The 21,570-nt window shown below is 40.1% G+C and overlaps 1 protein-coding gene across 1 annotated transcript; it reads right to left on the bottom strand.

Annotated features, from left to right (window-relative positions):
* Positions 1–10,690: 10,690 nt before the first annotated feature.
* Positions 10,691–21,079, bottom strand: LOC122733878 (sentrin-specific protease 8-like). The gene is given in 4 exon segments (XM_043974601.1): positions 10,691–11,202; positions 11,205–11,273; positions 20,253–20,334; positions 21,020–21,079. Coding segments are annotated over 4 exon segments (723 nt in total).
* Between the last annotated feature and the right edge of the window lie 491 nt (positions 21,080–21,570).

Genomic DNA, 21,570 nt, shown 5'->3' on the forward strand with positions numbered 1-21,570 from the left:
AGCCTCTTGAAGAGGTCGAAAAGTCTCTGGGGAGGCGAAAAGCCTCTTGAAGAGGTCGAAAAGTCTCTGGGGAGGCGAAAAGTCTTTTGAAGAGGTGGAAAAGTCTCTGGGGAGTCGAAAAGTCTCTGGGGGAGGCGAGAAGTCTCTTGAAGAGGTGGAAAAGTCTCTGGGGAGTCGAAAAGTCTCTGGGGGAGGCGAAAAGTCTCTGGGGAGGCAAAAAGTCTCTTGAAGAGGTGGAAAAGTCTCAGGGGAGGCGAAAAGTCTCTGGGGAGGCGAAAAATCTCTGGGGGAGGCGAAAAGTCTCTTGAAGAGGTGGAAAAGTCTCTGGGGAGGCGAAAAGTCTCTGGGGGAGGCGAAAAGTCTCTGGGGAGGCAAAAAGCCTCTGCGGAGAAAAATACAAATTTTCTGAGAAAAGACTGAGAAGAAAACTCTCAAGGGAGAAAAAAACACCTTCTGAGGAAGAAAAATTACTACGTGGAAGAGAAAATGCTTTTCCTTTGAGGAGAAAAGGGGGACTAAGACTCCGAAGAGGAAAAAAATCCTCTGAGGAGAAAAAGGAGGGAAAAACTCCGAAGAGGAAAAAAATTCTCTGAGGAGAAAAAGGGGGAAAAGACTCCGAAGAGGGGGGAAAAAATCCTCTGAGGAGAAAAGGCGGGAAAGACTCCGAAGAGGAAAAAAAAATCCCCTGAGGAGAAAAGGCGGGAAAGACTCCGAAGAGGAAAAAAAAAATCCTCTGAGGAGAAAAGTGGGGGCTAAAAGCTCTGAAGAGGGCGCCTGAAACGAGACAACCTCTTCCAAGGGAGCTCACGCTGGAGTAAACCAACCTCGTTCTGGGCTCTGGCTAAGTTCCAGCTCCTGAGCATGCGCAGTCTAAGTGCTCCAAGAATGGGAAGTGGGGGTGGGGAAGGGCAGGACCGCAGCAGCGCTGTCTGAGAAGAGTGTGTGAAATTACTTTTATTTGGTTTTGGTTTTGGTTTTTGCAGGGCAATGAGGGTTAAGGGTTCCCGGAGTCACGCAGCTAGTAAGTATCAAGTGTCTGAGGTCAAATTTAAATTCGGGTCCTCCTGAATCCGGGACCAGTGCGCTATTCACTGCGCCACCTAATGGCCCCGTGTGACATTACTTTTAAAGGAGGATGAAGTTCCTTTATATTCTCAGGCTGGTGGTATGACTGCCAAAAGAGGAGACCACAGATCATCTATAGCCTCAGTTATTTTATTTACTATCTTTGTGACCCTACACAGTCACTTAGTTCTCTCAAGTGCAAATTGAGGGTGATTATAGTACTCACCTCCCAGGGTCGTTGACAGGATCAAATGAGCTAATATTTGTTTTAAAAAAACCAGGGGTAGCCTAGTTTGTGCAATGGATAAAGCACTGACCCTGGACACACTATGCCTTCTTCACTTGGACTATCAATAAATGTCCCATACTCAACCCCTTTTGAATTCTCCTTTGTGTTGCTTTCCATCATTAAAATGTAAGCTCTTTGGTAACTGGGACTGCCTTACTGTAACCTGAGCACTTATCACAGTACCTGGCACATAGTAGGTATCTAATGAATCCTCTAGTTAGCTTTCCTTGAAGAGACTTTATGGAACTTAGAAAATGCCTATTCAGGTATGGTTTGAAAGAGAAAACTCCCTCTAGTGCCCACCTGGCCTTGCTCTCTAAATGGAACTGCTTTCTGGCAGGAAATGAGGACTCAGGGCTTATATTCAATTCCTCTGGCTAGCTGCTCAGGCAAAGGAAGATAACAAATTGATACAGAGCATTTTCTAGTTGGCATTACATCACATTCTACATTCTATAATTAGTTCACCCAGCAACGTTATTAGGGGAGTACTGCAAGTAGGTATTATCTTCATTTTACAGAGAAAGTTCACAGACCTTCAGCAATCATGAACACTTGGCTATGGTTGCAGAACTAGTGGCAGAGGCCAAATCTGCAACTAGCTTCTTTGACTCTCACTCCAACCCTTTATCCCACTTCAGCACATTGCCCTCATCCACCCTTTTCCCAGTGAGCACTGCAAATCCAGTTACAAAAGTCTAGGCCAGTGAAATGGTGTGTTCTTTAGCAGCCATAAGCCCTGTTGAATCCAGGCAGTCTTTGCCACTCTCACTCCCAGAGCTTTCAATGTTGCTTCTCCTGATTCACAACACAAATAATTCCAAGCTCAACACTAAAATTATTTTACAGAGATCCAAGGGTTCACTGCCTGTTAAAAACCATGCTGGATCACCAGTCTCAGAATATCCTAATAGATCTTTTTTTTTTTTAATTAATTAATTATTTTTTTTGTGACTTGCCCAGGGTCACACAGCTAGTAAGTGTCAAGTGTCTGAGGCTGGATTTGAACTCAGGTCCTCCTACTTTATCCACTGCACCACCTAGCTGCCCCCTAATGGATCTCTTTTATTCCAGGCATGTAATTAGCAATTTCATACAATTGTCCCAAACAGCTGTATTCTTCCTTAGTATCCTCAGCCAAAATTTACACAAGGACTCTTTGACTATTTCCTTGCATACTAGTATGCCTGCTCCAATCTGGTTCTGCAACCACCCAGAATAAAGAAAGAGAAACTCCAGAATCTTTAGGAATATAAATATGATGAGAAAGGAATAGTCTATAACCCAAGAACACTAATAAGCATGTATATCAGGTTATAGTAGGAAACAGGGACATACTTTGTGCTTTTGCCATAAAAAGCAACTAAATTTTTGACATCACCCATTTTATGTAGGTTGCTAGCTTAATATAAGCATATTCTTTTATTTTGAGGCAATTGGGGTTAAGTGACTTGCCCAGGGTCACACAGCTAGTAAGTGTTAAGTGTCTAGGCTGGATTTGAACTCAGTTTCTCCTGAATCCAGGGAGGGTGCTCTATCCACTGTGCTACCTCACTACCCCAAGCATATTCATTTATGAAGATTTCAAAATGTAATGGAAAATTTCAAACATCATTGAAGCTTTTAATTCTGGCAAGATTTATTATAATGATATTTCTGGCCCCATACTCCACTTGTGTAAAGAAACTTACATTTGGTATAGTGTAGAAATGTAAGCTTTTATACATATAAACTATATTGCTTTTGTGCAAAAAAAAGCCCTTAATGATTAGAATTTCAAGGTTATATTATAAAAGAACAATTTTGGGAAGAAGGTTATTCTAGTCTTTTTTGGAAGCTTGATTTTATTCAATACTATAGAATGTTTTCTCATAGTTTATCATTAATCCTTATTAGTTGGAGTAAACTGATAACAGCATTTGGCATCAAAATACAGGAAACACGCTACAGGGGGTATATGTAAATATTGTGGCTTATGAAATATACATGTTTTTCATCCAGCTTCATCAAGATATGTCAGTGCTCACTTCGGCAGCACACATACTAAAATTGGAACAATACAGAGAAGAGAAGAGATCATAGTCAGTGAATAGTGTTTCCAAACATGACTATTTGCTCATTCTGTATGAAATATATATGCCGAAAAATTAAAATGATCCATCTTAATTTTAGTTATATTAGCTTTTAGGAACAAATTATTTCATGATTGCAAAAATCCTTGAATACCATGTAATAAATAAAACTTGCCTAAAAACCGTAGTTATATTCTAATGGTGTCAGAGCCAGGGTTGGTATTTTAGGTATGTCAAGTCAAGTATTTCTGAAGTTCCTACTTTGTATCATGCACAGTGGGAAGTTCTGGGGGGAAAAGAAAGGTAAAAACAGTTTCTAGCCCTCAAGGAACTCACATTCCATTGGGCAAGACAATGTGTAAAATACTAAATAAATATGAAATATATACATAGTAGACAGAAAATAATCTTAGAGGAGAGCCACTAGCTGCTGGGGGAACCTAGGAAGGGCTTTAGCAGAAGGATTTGAGTAGGAGCTTAAGGAATAACCACGAACAAACAGGGAGACAGAAGATGGAATGTCTTTTGTGAGAAATAGCAACTAGGCCAATGAAGCTGGCTTGCACTGCTCATGGAGGGTAGTTAAAATGTAAGAACACTGGAAAGGTAGGCCTAAAGGGCTTTAAATACCGGACAGAGTTTATATCTGCTCCTACAGGCAATAGGGAAACATTCGAATTTTTAAAATTATTTTTATATATTTCATTAAATATTTCCCAATTACATATAAAAAATTTAACAATCATTTTAAAAAATTGAGTTCCCAGTTCTATCACTCCCTCCTGTCCCTCCCCTCTCCTTGAGAAGGTAAGCAATTTGATACAGAATATACATGTGCAATCATACAAAATATATTCCTATATTAGCAATGTTGCTAAAGAAAATACAAAGGAAAATAATAAAAACAGTAAAAATAGTATGCTTCAATCTGCATTTAGAGTTCAGTTCTCTATCTGGAGCTATATAGAATTTTTCATCATGGATCCTTTGGAATTGTCTTTATCAGAATAGCTAAGTCTTTCACAAATGAACATCCCTACAGTATTAATGTTATTGTGTACAATAACATTTTTTCCTGGTACTGGTCACTACACTTTACAGGGGTTTGTATAAGTTTTCCTAGGTTTTTCTGAAACCATCCTGCTCATTATTTCTTATAACACAATAGTACTTTATTACAATCATGTACCACAATTGGTTCAGCCATTCTCGAATTGATGGGTATCCTCTCAATTTCTAATTCTTTACCACCACAAAAAGACTTGTTATAAATATTTTTGTGCAAATAGGTCCTTTTACCTTTTCTGTGATCTCTTTGGGATGCAGACCTAGTAGAGGTATTGCTGGATCAAAGGGTATGCACACTTTTATAGAACTTTGTGCATAATTCCAAGTTGTTCTGCAGAATCGTTGGACTAGTTCATAACTCTACCAGCAGTGAATTCGTGTTCCATATCCCCTCCATCATTTGTCATTTTCCTTTTATGTCTCTGTTAGCCAATCTGGTAGGTTTGAGGTGTGCGTGAAGTGGTAGCTCACAGTTATTTTAATTTGTATTTCTCTAATCAGTAGTGATTTAGAGCATATTTTGATGTGACTATTTATAGCTTAGATTTATTTGTCTGAAAATTTCCTGTTCATATTCTTTGATCATTTATCAACTGGGAAACAGGTCTTAGTTTTATAAATTTGGCTCACTTGCCTATTTATTTGAGAAATGAGGCCTTTTCCAGAGAATTTGCTGTAAAAATGTTTTCTAGTTTCCTGTTTTCCTTCTAATTTTGCCTGAATTAGTTTTATTTGTGCAAAAGCTTTTAATTTCATGTAATCAAAATTATCCATTTTATATCCTGTGATTCTCTTTGTCTCTTGTTTGGTCATTAACTTATCCATGATAGTTTGCCTTATACTGAACCAGCACCAAATTCCTTGTATAAATTCCACCTGGTCATAGTATATGATCTTTGTGATGTTTCTGTAATTTTCTTGCTAGTATATCATTTAAAATGTTCGCATTGATACTCACTAAGGACATTGGTCTATAGTTTTCTTTCTCTGTTTTTGCTCTCCTTCCTTTAGCTATCAAAATTATATTTGTGTCATAAAAGGAATTTGGTAGAACTCCTCCTTTGCCCATTTTCCCAAATAGTTTACATAGTATTGGATTTAATTGTTCTTTGAACATTTGGTAGAATTTATTTGTGACTTCTTTTGAACCCAGGGATTTTTTTTTCCTTAGGGAGCTCATTTATGGCTTGTTCAATTTCTTTTTCTAAAATAGGGCTATTTCCTTTTCTGTTAATCTGGGCAGTTTGTATTTTTTATGAAGATTCATTCATTTCATTTAGATTGATAGTTTTATTGAGGCATTAGAATTTATTGAGTAGACCAATGCTTTAGAAAAATCACTTTGGTAGCTGAATGGAGGAAGGATTGGAGTGGGAAGAGAGTTAAGGCAGGAACACCATTTGGAAGGTTATAGCTATAGTCTGGGGGAGTGTGACATATAAGAAGAGACATATAAGAGGGATGTCAAGATCTCAAGGTAGAAATGACAAGATTTGGCCACATATTGTATATGTGGGATAAGTGAGAATGAGGACTTGTGGATGACCCCAAGTTTGCAAGCTTGAGTGCTGGGAGAATGTGATACCCTTGAGATGCCTACATAGTATTCATCTTGAGATATCCAAAAGGCAGTTGGTAATATGAGAGTAGAGCATAGAAGTGAAGTTGCATATATAGACCTGTGAATCATCTCTTCAGAGATGATCATTAAACCCATGGGAGCTACTGATATCTGCAAGTGAGGTAGTTTAGAGAGAGAAAAGGGGCTCATGGCAGGGCCTTGGGACATACCGCATGGATGAAGAACCAGCTAAGAACCAGTATTGTGGTAAAGTAATGGAATTTGGCAGACTGATTGGGACGGACTACACCTGGCCTGTCCTGAGTGACGTATGCTGCTGATGTCAGCAGGAGAAACCACTCTCTAATCGAGTTTGAAGGACCTCCCCTTTTTGGGGGAGGCAGAGTAAACCCTCACTGAGGAGAGTGCACTTTCTTTTCAGGTGGTGTGAGCTGCAGAAGTGGATGAGAAAGAGGTTCTTAGCAGTTTGTGCTGTGGGCCTTGACTGCAAAGCTGTTTCCCATTGAAGCTACGGACCCCCAGGTGGTGAGTTAACATACGAGTCCTGCTCTTTTGAATTAGCTGAGCTGGAAGCAAGTTTGGGGATTATATAGACTTAAGTTAGAGTTAGGGGGATTATCCATATTTCTTTTTCCCTATCCTTTGTCTTTGATTTTATTAATTTCACCTTTGCTGTTTATTTTATTCCCATTAATAAAACCTGATTCGTTTGTGGAAAAGAGGCTGTTAGGCTCCTTTCTTATTGGCCTGGGAGAAATATCTAAAAAGGCAGTTCAGAGGGGAGAGAGCTTTGGACCTAGAGGTCCCTCATTTCCGGGACCCCAACATTACGGCGAGCCACTCAATTAACTCTCCCTATATCAAACTTGGCTCCCACAGTATTCCCCAAATGGCATGCTTTAAAAGTAGTTTGAAGGGGAAGTTAATCCCTTTTTGTTCTTTTGAAATAAGAAAATTGCTTGAGTTTAACAATTTAGGAACATGTAAGCAACTTTCAAAGTGGGAACAGGAATTCTTTAATCTTAGTATTTCATGGTTGCCTTCTTGCTTGCAATCACCTGATTTTATGTATCACATTAAAGCCATACAACTCATATTTGGGCTGATAATTCAAATCGTTGAACCACAAAATATAAGAACTGGAAGTGCCCTTAGAGATCTAGTCCAGTTTCTCTTGTTTCACAGTGGATAAATTTGAGGCCCAGAGAGAGATGAAACAACTTTGTGACAAGAATGGTATTAGAAGGGCAGTTAGGTGGCGAAGTGGATTCAGCCCTGGATTCAGGAGGACCTGAGTTCAAATCCAGCCTCAGACACTTAACACTTACTGTGTGACCCTGGGCAAGTCACTTAAGCCCAATTGCCTCACATATACACAAAAAAGAAGAAGAATGGTATTAGAACCCAGGTCTTCTGACTTATGATCTAGTTGAATGTTTTGTTTTGTTTTGAGTACTTTTTATGATGAACTTGACAAAAAAAAGGAATTGCATTTGAAACTGAGAATCACTATTACAAAAATCTTGTTTTTTGAAAAAAGTAGATTTTAAGTTGAACATGGTACTACCAACACTGTTTTGATTTTCTTTGATTGTTTTGCATTACCAGGGCTCAATTTTAATTCTGTTGGATAAAACCATGTCCCATACTGTAGTGAACTCCATGTAGGAGTCTGTATGAAACAGGCCCCATGTGATAGTTCCCCCCACCCTTGTGAGACAAAGAGAGCAAAAACGGGTCAGAGATCAGTCACAAATTAAGCACAGGATGCACTGAGGAGGCAGAACGTGCTGATGTGGCAACCTGGTGGTTTCTGGAGCACTCTTGACAGACATCTGTGTGACCAGGGTCCAAGAGGAACTCCATGAGGTCGTAAGATGGGCCAGTGGAAAATTCTTACATAAACTTTGTGGTTTGCGAGTATAAAAGAGCCTTGTGTGAAACAATAAAATGTCTAACTTGCTTGAAGTAAGACCATTGTGCTCCATTTCTTCTCCTCCTCCTGTCCAGACCCCAACACCATACCATGTCGTTTCCTTAAATATGAAAGTTGGAATAACTCCCTCTTAAGACATTGATGAGTATATACAAACCAGTTCCCCTAATATGGTGGTGGTAGAAGGAGTGCTTTTTCATGAAAAAAAAAATTTATGAGGACTAAAACTTGATCAAGTGCCACAACATGCTTAATATATAAACAGTGTGTAGCTCTGAACATTGATCCTTCAGCAGCTTTATATATCAATGGTCAATTGTTCGACTGAATTTTGTTGCTTTGCTAGTATTTTAATTCCACGCTTGACTTGGATGGAAAGCATGTCTTGCTCTTTAGTTAGTGCTACTCCCCAAGTGGCTGGGGTTTAGCTCAATTGCACATAAAGCCATTTCAGCTGGGCTTAGACACAGATTCACTCTTCATTAGTGAAATAGAGATAATTGTGTGATTTCTCATAGGGATATTAATTAGTGAATGACTGGACAGGTCTAGGGATAGATTGGTATTCTTTTTTTTTTTTTTTTTTTAGTGAGGCAATTGGGGTTAAGTGACTTGCCCAGGGTCACACAGGTAGCAAGTGTCAAGTGTCTGAGGCCGGATTTGAACTCAGGTACTCCTGAATCCAGGGCCAGTGCTTTAACCACTGCGCCATCTAGCTGCCCCGGTATTCTTTTATTAAAGAATGAATGAATTTAAATACTTAATAAATGTGATATTTTGTTCCTCAAAGTGTAATTTTATACCAAAAAGGCTTTAAGAAAATCATAGAAATGCCAAGTATTAAATTGAAAGGGACCTCAGATTCATCTAGTTTAATGTGTCAAACACAAAAATGGATCCCTGTGGACCATGTATTGACTTAGAAAACCATATTATTAAAACATTAACTCCATTGTATTTTTCATTTCAGAGCTCAGTATTGTAAAGCCTCCTTTTTAATTTTAGAGCACTAGAATGTTAAGGCCACATTTAATTTTTAATTTTAACTTTAGAGTTCTAGAATTCAAAATCATATTTTTAAAACATCAACATTGTGTTTTTATTTATTTAAAAAATTTTCCCATTTGAATTTTAATTTGATTCTGGCTGAGGAGTTTTGCAGTATTGTGGCCTATAGACTAAATTTGACACTCTTGATTGCTGAATATTAAAATATAGTTTTTGTATCTGCCTGTCTCCTACAAACAGATCAAAGAAATAATCTTTAATCTCTTATACAAAATTAATAAACAGATCAGAGAAATTACAACATCTTATATCTCCTACCAAAAAAAATAAATAAAAACAGATCAGAGACATGTCTCCTACAGAACAAAACCAGATCAGAGACAGACAGAAAAAACATAATATCAATTTAATACTTTATCCCAAGAAGAAAGATAACACAACATGATCATGTGGAGACTTCCCTCCTTTTTTTTTTTTTGATTGGGATGGAGAGGTATTTCTCTTTATTCTTGGTTTAAGATAATGTTTACATTTTGGAGCTAAGTTTATGGTGGTGATTTTTCTTTCTTTCTTTCTTTCTTTTAACATTCTAAAAAATAGCATAAACAGAATTGGGATAAACAAAAACAAATCTTTTCTCCCAGAATGGTGAGAGAGAGGAGATGAAGATACCATCACCATCACAATAAGGGTAAAAGTATTTCTCTGCACTGAGACAAGCCAAGATGGTGCCAAGCAGAATTTTGCATGTAGTAAGTGCTTAATATTCACCATATTTAAAAGAATTACTAGCAGTGAGCTTTAGAATTGTAAAGTTTCAACGAGGGGACAGTGTGAATGGTAACAAAAGATACGACTAGGAAAAAAATATTCTGACATTACAGAGTAGCAGCCAAGCTCTGCAATGCCAATATATTAAATCAAGAGGCTAACCACAGTAATTTATTTAACATAAAATTATTCAATATCCCTATTTTTTCTAGCACTCTAGAAATCAGATACAGTGGGTCGGGTCAGTGAGTAGATTTCATTTTTCTCAAAGATTTGCAAAGTTAAAGTAGAGAGCCAGGGGAAGCTTTCTTGTGGTGAACAACAAATACAGCTAAAAGAAATTTTAAAAACCAAATAAAATAACGGATCCCTAGCTACTTAAAGCTTGACAGAGGTTCGGTCATTATCAGCTTTCATTTCCTTGGTCATTTTGTATGCAGGGGCTGGGCTGTAAAGGACTGTGATTTTCCATTTCTGCTATTTTAGTGAGTACTCCCTCGTTACCATGGCGCCCAATTTTTCTAAACGATGAAAAAAAAGTTGATTTATTTCTATTTTGCACAGATGAATTATATATAGAAATAATGTACTTCAAAGGCAGATAGATGGTTAAATGTATTTGATCAATAGTAAAATAAAAGTTTTGTGCAAAGACTACTAACCAAACTTCGCAGTTAAGCTACTTTCACAGCCTATGAAGTTACGGTTAAAGTGTGGCCTTTCATTGTGAGAATAATGCCTGAGAAGTCACATTCTTTTAGGAAGAAGTGAGAAGGCACAGTCTTGACACCAAGCATCTCCCTCTGCTTTGGGTGTAGAATCAGAGACTAAAAGAATATAAAGGACAAACAGAGAAGGTCAAAATTAAAGAAAAGATGAAGATAATTGCACTGAATGAATCATTTTCTTGCAAGTTTGGAGATGAGCTCTTTCCACTCTGCCCTCTTCCTCGTGATATACATAGGCATGAGATGCTGCAGCCCTGACTCCGGCTGTCCCTTAAAGAAGCCCTGACACAAGGCCTCTGTGTTACAAATTATGTACATTCCACAATCATAGCTGTTTTGTTGAGCAGGGGCTTTCTCTTCCACAAATGCTACTTTGTCCCCTCTTTTCCCCAAAAAGGCCTCCAGTTTCCCTGCTACCTGTCTTGCATGGACAGAGTTGCTCCTGCTATGTGAATCATAATGAGAAAATCTATTTTTGTCTTGGAGATAAACCAACAAACTCCAATGAGTTCCCCCAGCTGCTTGATTAGAGTTATTATTGATGGGTAAGAATATAACTCTTTTGTGGGGCAAGTCAAGAGGCTGAAGGAACATGGTGATCTCCTCTGGGCTGGTGGTACACTTGATGAACTGAGTGACTTCTGGGCTGACGAAACACACTTGGTCTGAGAAGTCATGGAACAGTCACTAGCAAAGTACTCAAAAGCGAATCCAATAATATGGTCATTAAGCCAGCTGGGAGGAGACTTCCCTCCTAAGAGAGAAGCTTGGGGGACTCCCCATTTCTGAGGGTGTATATATATATATATATATATATATATATATATATATACATATATATATATATATATATATATACAAAAATTTATTTTATTTGTGCAAAAGCTTTAATTTCATGTAATCAAAATTATCCATTTTATATCCTGTGATTCTCTTTGTCTCTTGTTTGGTCATTAATTTATCCATGATAATTTGCCTTATACTGAACCAGCACTGATTTCCTTGTATAAATTCCACCTGGTCATAGTATATGATAGTTGTGATGTTTCTGTAATTTTCTTGATAGTATATCATTTAAAATGTTCGCATTGATTCTCACTAAGGACATTGGTCTATAGTTTTCTTTCTCTGTTTTTGCTCTCCTTCCTTTAGCTATCAAAATTATATTTGTGTCATAAAAGGAATTTGGTAGAACTCCTCCTTTGCCTATTTTTCCAAATAGTTTACATAGTATTGGAATTATATATATATATATAATATATATATATATATATATTAGTTTTAGTCCACTGATTACAGGGCATTGTCAGTGTCAATAGTATGATACAGAAATCAACCCAGAAGCAAAAAGCAGTTTAACAATTTCAGTTATAACAAGTATGGAGGGAATACAGAAGCATCATGATAAGACTATAGGATTCCAAAAAAGGGTTTGGCAAGGATGAGGACACCAGGATGTCCCCATAAGATAGGGACTTACCATCCTGAGGGAAAAGAAGTCACTAGGTAGGGTCTTTTATCTGCTAGCTATCTGGGTTCAGGTTTGGAGTTCAGTTGAAGGACATTTTGCTCCTATTACTCCTATTAATCAAGGGTTTCATAAAACTCCCCTTGGATAATAAGGTACCTTCATCAAATCCAGGTGATCCATATATTCAAATCCTTTTTCCATATTCCAAAGTAGTGGTTACATATTCTGAATGTGGAGAACTGCAGTGACAGAAAACTCATGCTCCAAAGAAGATAGTAACTTTCATGTTTGGACAGTGCTAATTATTATGAAGCTTTTCCTTATGTTGAATCTAAGTTTCCTTTCCTATAACTTTCATCTTAAAATTCTAGTTCTGTATTCTGGAGCAAAGCCTAACAAATCTAATCCCTCTTCCACAAAGACAGTTATAGTGTTATATCCCTTGCTAACCTGGAAATTAAGGAAACAATCAATATAGGAGAAAATAAGGTCTTTAGTTGGGGCAAAGGAACTATAGCTCGGATGGTAGGAATACCCAAAGATGGGAACCAAGGACAGGATTTTTATAGGGTAACAGAACAAGAAGGAACCAAAAGAATGCTCCAGAGTCACATACAACTACTTAATGTAAATGAACCTTTGACAAAAGAAACCATAGAATTGCTCCTGAGTTAAGTATAGATGCTATTTAACTCTAAATAGAAACAACTTAAGGTAGGTGAACCCTTTTACACAAAGTCCAGGGAGTAAGGGGGTGGGGGAGTTTTTTGCTTGATCAAGAGTTTGGCATTGACAAAGAGGGTCAGCCCCAGGCAATTCACCTGCCTGGGGAGGGGGACTGGGAGGGAAATCAGTCAGTTCTCAGTAACTTTGTAGTTACCAACCTCCACTAAAATGTATGCTCCATAAGGGCAAAGACTTTTTAAAGGTGGGGGTTGTTCTCACTTTGTTCTCTTCCTATATGTCTGAGTTCTCCTCAGTTTCATTTGCTAGACCATCATCCAGGTCATGTGGTGTGTCCCCTAAGGTTATCTCTTAGATATTCTTCTCTTTCCCCTCTGTTCCATAATCGGTGATCTCATAAGGAAAAAATAAAGCATTTATTAAGTGTTTACTGATGTAGGAGGCAACATCATTTGGTACCCAACATAGCTTTAAGGCCCAGACTCAAACTCTTTTCCTTTGTTTTGAAAGCAGTGGGGTGAGATCTTGTTAAGGTAAGTTTGGGATCTGCCTTTAACTCCTGCATTCAGGTTTTGACTCATTTGTGAGTCTGGTCGGCTCGCCAAATGGAGTGGGGGTATTTCTCATTGATCCGGGATCAAGTGATTTTACCCTGAGGCATTTCACCATTTTTCTAAGAAGGGAAAAAGGGAATTGCCCTGTTGGCATGACCCAGCAGTCTGGGGGATGCCCTGGATTGGGTTCTTTGCAGTTAATTAATGGACACCCACATGGACACTGGTGTGATGTTGGTAACCTCCAGGAGGTTACAGATGACTTAAGAAGTTAGGGTATTTTGGGGTGCATTTCGACAAATTAGGACAAGTCCGATTGCACTGATCTTGAAAAGAAAATGGGTGGTGTTTTATTGCAATATTGTCTGGCCACAGCAACGCCCTCATTTGGCTCTTGGGTTCCCTGGGATGGAGTATGCATTGTGTTTTTCTTCTCTGTTGCCTCAGAAACCTCAGTCACATTGGATGGGCCCCCAAGGTCTGAGGTAAGATTTTTCTCAGGTGCGGTCTTAGCCCAACCCACCTTAAAGGGACAGGGAGAGAAAACATTCTGCATTGTGGAAATTTATTTTGATCTGGGGACCCTACCTTTGGGCTGAGATTAAAAAGCCTTAGGCCCTCAGGATCTCTTCTGTGTGGGAGGTGCTGGTGCCCCTCCCCCTCCACTTTAGCTGAGCCAAAAAGCCCCGTGGGCTGTATGAGACGCCAGGTCAGACAGCTGGGTGAAAAAAAAAGCACCCAGCTACCTCCACCCTGAGCGGAGCTATCCGAGAGATCCTGGGCTCATCCAGGCCAGGCTCTGGCATAGCCTGTGCTGAGCCACAGGATGCTTGAGCATCCCCCCAGCCCCAGCCACAGCCCTGACTGGTGAATTAGCTTGGTGTGTGGGTGCAAAAAGCCCCAAGATTTGAGTGGAGATAAGAAAGATATATATATAGACCTGGGGGTTAGATTCAGGGGGGCAGCTGACGAGATTAGAAAGGTTGAGAAAGTTCCAGGGGGCTACAAGGACACAGGAGAAGGCTAAAGGACTAGGAGCAAGGAGGAGAGACAGGGGCTGACAGGAGGACTGGAGGCCGAAGGACAAGATAGAGAGTATGGGCGGACAAGATTAGAAGTTCCAGGTGCAGCAGGTGGGAAAGAGACGTACCACAATGTAGTCAGGTTGTACATTTTATTTCCCTGTATTCATAATTTAAAATTGTAGTGTTATTTTGGGGCAGCTAGGTGGCGCAGTGGATAGAGCACCGGCCCTGGAGTCAGGAGTACCTGAGTTAAAATCCGGCCTCAAACACTTAACACTTAACTAGCTGTGTGACCCTGGGCAAGTCACTTAACCCCAATTGCCTCACTAAAAAAAAAAAAAGAAAAAAATTGTACCTCATAAATAAACTCAGCTTTGATTATTATCTTAAGAGGCTTCTCAATCCTTTGCTTATCAATTTTGGGAGTGGAGCAGTATGGTGGAATCTTTAAATGGCCCATGCTAAGTTAATAGCAGTCAGATAGCAAAATAGTCTAAAGTCCCTAGATTAGTCCTCCAGTCAGATTAGTCCCCCCAAATTAACCAGTAAGTCAAAATATTTTCACTGCATGACCCCTCGGGTATATCCTTACAAATTTGGAAAAGGGGAAAAAAATGGACATGGGTGAAAATAAACAAAGACTTATTTGCAAGAGAAAGATTTAAGGTAACAGACCTCCTGATTAGCCCCTACCAGAGTGGGCTGGTCAGGAAGAAGTAATATTTTATGGCTGCTTGTTTGCTTGTCTTTGTGCGGCTGCTAACCTGCTTGTTGTCTCATGCCTTTATGTCTATCAAATGTTGTAATTGTGTTGTACAATCTGTGGGGAATTTTTGGTTGTACCCCAATTGCCTCACCAAAAAACAAAACAAAACAAAACAAAATAAAACAAGTGATCTAGTCCATGGAGCAGCATATTTATTGACCCTGTTATTGAGGCAAATTGTTTCTTTCATTTGTCCATCCAAAAATTTTTTTTTGGTGGGGCAATGAGGGTTAAGCAACTTGCCCAGGGTCACACAGCTAGTAAGTGTCAAGTGTCTGAAGCCAGATTTGAACTCAGGTCCTCCTGAATCCAGGGCCGGTGCTTTATCCACTGCGCCACCTAGATGCCCCCCCCCCCAATTTTTTTATGTATTTTTGTGGAATTTTCTTTGATAGTCTTTTTGTTGCCTTCTCTCCATCTCCATCCAGGGGAGTTCATTTTGAGAAACTGCTACTTCTGCTTGCAATTTTGCTTATGTGCTTACTGCTGCTCATTTGAATCCTTGAACATCTGGGAGAGAAAAAAATTAAAATCCAATAGTTATTTGACTTTATTGTGTAACAATTGGAATGACGCCACCTGCTGGAGACCTACTGTGGAAGAGTTCCGCCCATGAGGCGAAGGTCTTTGAGGGCAAGACCAGGAGTCTTTTCTTTGGCGTCAGGAAGTGACGCGGGTTAGTGGGAGGAGGAAGGAAGAGACTGGCACTCGGTCTCCCTCTTTTTCCTGGGGATGCTGGTGGAGAAGGCAGCTAGAAATATGCTCTCCCTTTAATAGATAGGAATCTAGGCCTTTCTCTCTTTACCAAATTCTTATTTTCCTTAATAAATGCTTAAAAGTCTAACTCTTGCTAAAGCTTATAATTTATTGGCGACCACTCATTAGATATTTTAGATAGTTTAGCTAGAATTTTAGCCCTTACAATTGTAACATTCTGAGTCACCTAATTTTATCTGCTGTGTAGAGAAGGATACTTGAGAGATGACTCAAATAGCTGACTTGCCAAGTATCTACAAATGTCTATCTTAACTTTCTTCCTATAGATCTTTATACTGACAGATAACCAAGTGCCACAGTATTTCTCTTGTGTATATTCTTTTTTACAAAATAAAGTATAATATGTTATCCCAGCATATTATACTGCATAAGTAGAAGTTGTTTAGGTTTGAAGCTGTGTAGGTTCCCTGTACTTCAGAAAACCCTGATTTACATCTTTCTCAGAGAGGGCCCAGGAAGCATAGTCCATCCTTCATTATATGCCTTTTCTATAAAGGAACTAGTTACTTCTATTTTAATTAATAACTACTATTCCGTTTATATTTTTATTAAAAACCTAACATTGATGTAAATGCAACCATCGAAGCTTGCTTAATGACAATTTCTAAATCAGATTTATTGATTTCAGGGTTTAAAGTATCATAATTCCTTAGTCACTCCCTCTAAGTCTGCAATAGGATTCTTTGTCAGTTCATTCTTATTCACTTTTCCTCTTTGTGATCATAGTTAGATTGAACCCTATGCTTCTGTTCACTTTGCATCATGAAGGAAATAGAAGTAAAAATATTTGCAGTGAAAACTCACTACATGTTGTGGGGGCCAAATTTGATAAAGGGAGCGTTGAGTGGCTCGCCGTAATATTGGGGTCCCAGAAATAATGAGGGACCTCTAGGTCCAAAGCTCCCTCCCCTCTGAACTACCTTTTTAGATATTTCTCCCAGGCCAATAAGAAAGAAGCCTAACAGCCTCTTTTCCACAAACAAATCAGGTTTTATTAATAGAAATACAATAAACAGCAAAGTTGAAATTAATAAAATCAAAGACAAGGGAATAGAGAAAAAGAAATATGGATAATCCCCCTAACTCTAACCTAAGTCTATACAATCCCCAAACTCGCTTCCAGTTCAGCTAATTCAAAAGAGCAGGCCTTGTATGTTAACTCACCACCTGGGGGTCCATAGCTTCAATGGAAAACAGCCAGGGCCCACAGGACAAAACTGCTAAGAAAGAACCTCTTTCTCGTCCACTCCTGCAGCTCACCCACCAGAGAGAAAGTGACTCCGGAAGGAGCCTGAGCCCCCCTCATCGAGTGTTTACTCTCCCTCCCCCAAAAGGCGACATCCTTCAAACTGCCTGTGGAGAGTGGTTTCTCCTGCTAACATCAGCAGCATCCAGCACTCAGGATAGGCCAGGTGTGGCCCATCCCAATCAGTCTGCCAAATCCCATTATTTTACCACAATGTAAAGATGCAATGAAAGCCTAATTTGACTGCCATATGTGTCAGCTTACTCCTTTTCCAATCATATACTAGTATAAGGTTTTAATTGCAAATTCCTATGGGTTAAGGAAAATACTTCCTTTTTCTTGTTTTTAATATAGTTTGTATGGTTTGGCCTTCATTTAGTGATCCAGAAGTATTTAAGGTTGTTCTAGGCTAGCCTTGATTCAGGCTAGTCCCTTCGTAGTTGAGCTTCAATAATTGAATGAAATGAGACACTTATACAATCATTCTAGAAGATATTCAACAAAGATTCCATGCATCAAGGGTATCCTTGCCTATGTACTTAGGCAACCAAGAAGGGATATCAATAGCCCAATCCTTTAGTTCTCTGATGTGAGAAACTGGGGGGAGGGGTGATGGTTAGACTGAGAATACACCCACAGGGGTATATGCAGATTGAGAGATCCTATCTGGGAAAGTGGATTAGATGGGACTCAAATGCTAATATCCACAAATGGGGGGTGGGCCTCTCTCCTCTATTCCTCCCCTAGTGAACAGAATCACATGATGAGGGAAACTCTGGGCTGGTCAGGTGGGGGAGGAGTTTGAAGGGCTGTCCCTGTGTTGCCTCCCCCCATTGGCTATACTGCATTCTGATTGGCTAGGTTTTGGTGCCAGTGTTTTGACTGGGGAAGAAGGGAAGGGCCAGTCGAGTTAAGGGATAAGAAGGCTCAGGAACCTCCATTTTTGTGCCATTCCACTAGGGAATGAGCCCATTTTCGGGAGAATGTAAATAAAGGGTTTTTTTGAAACTTCTCCAACGCTGGGGTCCCAGAAATTCTTGAGTAGGTAAAAGAGGCTTTCTTTTGCCTCATTTCTTTTCTTTTCTTTTGCGGGGCAATGGGGATTAAGTGACTTGCCCAGGGTCACACAGCTAGTAAGTGTAAAGTGTCTGAGGCCGGATTTGAACTCTGGTACTCCTGAATCCAGGGCCGGTGCTTTATCCACTGCGCCACCTAGCTGTCCCTCCCCAGAAATTCTTAAATGCTATTTCTGACATCTGAATATTTCAAACTAGCCTAAAGTATATTGGGGGGTGGGGAGTGAGAAGGAAAGGAAGAGAAGACAAATTCAAGTATAAACATAGAAAAGCAAACAATGCAAAAGTCACCTGAAAGAGTGACTAAGTATTCCCTAACTTATCAGACAGGAATTCTACATTCCTCAGTGCCTCCTAGGGGAAAAGATTACCAAATTCCCATTAGAGGCTTCTGAGGATCTCTTTTCCCTTGGGGCTGGTTAGGAGAAGGAAATAAACATTTATATGGTACCTACTATGTGCCAGGTACTGTGCTAAGCACTTTATAAGTATTATCTCATTTTATCTTTATGACAACCCTGCAAGATAGCTACCATTATATCCATTTTACTCTTCAGGAAACTGAGGTAGACAACGATTTAGTGATTTTCCTAAGGTCACACAGCTAGTAAATATCTGAAGCCTGATTTGTACTGAGGTCTTCCTGACTGTGCCACCTAGCTTCCTGCTTAGACACTTTCACCCCTCCCTTATTGCCCAGAAGCAACCCCCCCTCCAAAAGATGCCACCTCTCATTCCTCTAGGCCCTCACTGGATAAAAAGACAAAGCATTTATTATATGCCAGACACTTTGCTAAGCAGTGGGGAGGAGTTGTCCACCTGGGCATTGTACTGGCAGCAGTGTGGAGGGACTATTGATTTCTCGATTATGATAAGCAAAGGGCTACACTGGGCCTGGCTTTGTAACTGCCCATGCTAGTGTCAAGTCTTTTGGGGCCTGTGAATCTGCCTCTTCTCTTGCTGCTGTGCTGCCACTTTGACTGGGACCAGTTCTGCCCACTGCCATTACCACTAAGGCCTTTGTTGTCATAGCCTTTTCTGCCATATTCAACTACTATCCCTTGTTCCAGGGCCTGTACTTTGCTAAAAGCCTATGCTGCTAATTTAGAGGCCTGAATCTATATATCTCTGCTGGGACTAGCATTGCTTCCCTATCTGTCCCTGATTTTTAATCCTACGTTAGTAGGGGAATGAACTATAATGAATGTAATTAGGTGGGTATATGGGGCCTTTTTTCTTATCAGTGACTTCTTTGGGGTATAGGCCTAGTATTGAAAACTCTGGGTCAAGGGGTATGGACATTTTAGTCACTTTATTTGCATGTTTCAAAATTACTTTCCTTAATGATTTGACTGATTCACAGCTCTATTTGTTATTGTCATGTTTTTAAACTGTTATTCTTTTTTAAAAAATCTATCATGTGACAGCTAGGTGGCACAGTGGAAAAAGCACTGGCCCTGGATTCAGGAAGACCTGAGTTCAAATCTAGCCTCAGACACTTGACACTTAATAGCTGTGTGACCCTGGGCAAGTCATTTAACCCTCATTGCCACCAAAAAAACCCAACTATCATTTGGAAATGCTTATTGTGACACCTCAGCTTGATAAATGATACAACCTTGGGCAAGTTATGTAGCCTATATGAGCCTTAGTGTCCTAGGGGATGATACACTGGGACAGCTAGGTGGCACAGGAGATAGAATGCTAGGCCTGAAGTCAGAAAGGCTCATGTTCCTGAGTTCAAATCTGGCCTCAGACACTTAGGTGTGTGACCCTAGGCAAGTTACCTAACCCTGTTTGCCTCAGTTTTCTTATCTGTAAAATGAACTAGAGAAGGAAATTAAAAACAATTCCAGTATCTGTCTTCTCTTTCCCTATTCAAGAGATACCTTTCCACTTTTCTGGTTCTCTCCCTGTGGTCACTCACAGTATTGCAATAAAACTTGGGAAACTGAGTCACTGAGTCTTGTAATTATTTGGGACACCTCACCATCAATTTGATGCTAAATCCATCCCACATCATTTGGTGTCCAACATGTGAGGACATTTTAGTCCCAGACTCATACTCTTTTTCCTGGTAGTAGTAAGGGCAGACCTTGCTACTTGCTAAGATAAGTTTGGGATTTGCTTTTACCTCCTGCACTTGGGTTTTGCTCCTTTGGGAAGCCGGTTGATCTGGGATCAAGTGATTTGCCCCGAGGGATTTCACCTTTTTTCTGAAAAGGGAAAAGGGAATTGTCCTGTTGGCAAAACTCAGAAGTCTGGGGGATGCCCTGGATTGGGTTTTTGCTGTTCATTGACACCCAAGTGAACACAGGTGCAGTGTCAGTAACTTCTGGGAGGTTACAGATGGGTCAGGAGGCTAGCATCCCTAAAGACTCCCCACTGGAGTGTCTTTTGAGGAATTGGGATGTTTGATTTTTCAGATTTGAAAAAGAAGCGATTGGTGTTTTATTGTAACACTTCCTGACCACAGTATCAGCTAAGTGACCAAGATACCTGGCCCCTGAATGGTACATTAAATTATAATACTGTTCTCCAATTGGACCTATTTTGCAGGAGGGAGGGGAAATGGTCAGAATTTCCCTATGTATTGACTTTTATGTCTCCACCACAGGATCCAGAACTAAGGGAGCAGTGCCGAATGTGTTTGGTAGCCTCGCAGCTCATTCCTCCAAAGCAAGGCTCCTCTGACCCCACTTGCTTGGGGTCCGGAGATGCTGACTTGTTAGATGATCCCTTACTGAACTCTGGTTCCCTCTCTCCCCCATCTCGTTCTTTCCCTTCTCCTCCTGGGTCTTCACCACTGTCTCCCTCTGCCCCACCTTATCCTGAAACTTCCCCTTCCCCTAAATCTGAATCTGCTAGGATCAAATCCTTTTTTTAATCCTTCTACTATACCCTCCTTATACCCCGCTGTGCCAGAGTGTAATCCTCGGCATACTCGAAGTGATCAGTCATACTCAGGACCCTCTACTCCCAGGCCCGTACTTCCCTTGAGAGAAGTAGCCTCAGGGAATAGGACGAGAAGAGTTCATGTCCCTTTTTCTATGTCTGATTTGGCCCAGATTAAGGAAAAACTTGGGAGGTACTCTGAAGACCCAACCAAATTTATTGAGGGTTTTGGAGCTATCTCCCTTCAATTTGATCTTTCATGGGCAGATAAGCATACCATCATAATCTACCTGCTGTACTTCAGATGAGAAAAAAAGGATTTGGGATTTGGCTAGACAAGCAGGAGATGAGGAAGCTCTGACTGGTTTGCCTTGGGCAGGGGTCCCTGGGGCTGCAGCAGTACCCTCAATGGACCCGAATTGGAATTATCAGGAGGAGCGAAGGTCTTTGAGGGCAAGACCAGGAGTCAGGAAGTGACGCGGGCTAGTGGGAGGAGGAAGGAAGAGATTGGCGCTCAGTCTCATGCTCTTGCCTGAGGACTCTGGTGGAGAGCGGAG

The sequence above is a fragment of the Dromiciops gliroides genome, chromosome X, assembly GCF_019393635.1.
Source record: "Dromiciops gliroides isolate mDroGli1 chromosome X, mDroGli1.pri, whole genome shotgun sequence".
NCBI classification, from domain to species: Eukaryota; Metazoa; Chordata; class Mammalia; order Microbiotheria; family Microbiotheriidae; genus Dromiciops; species Dromiciops gliroides.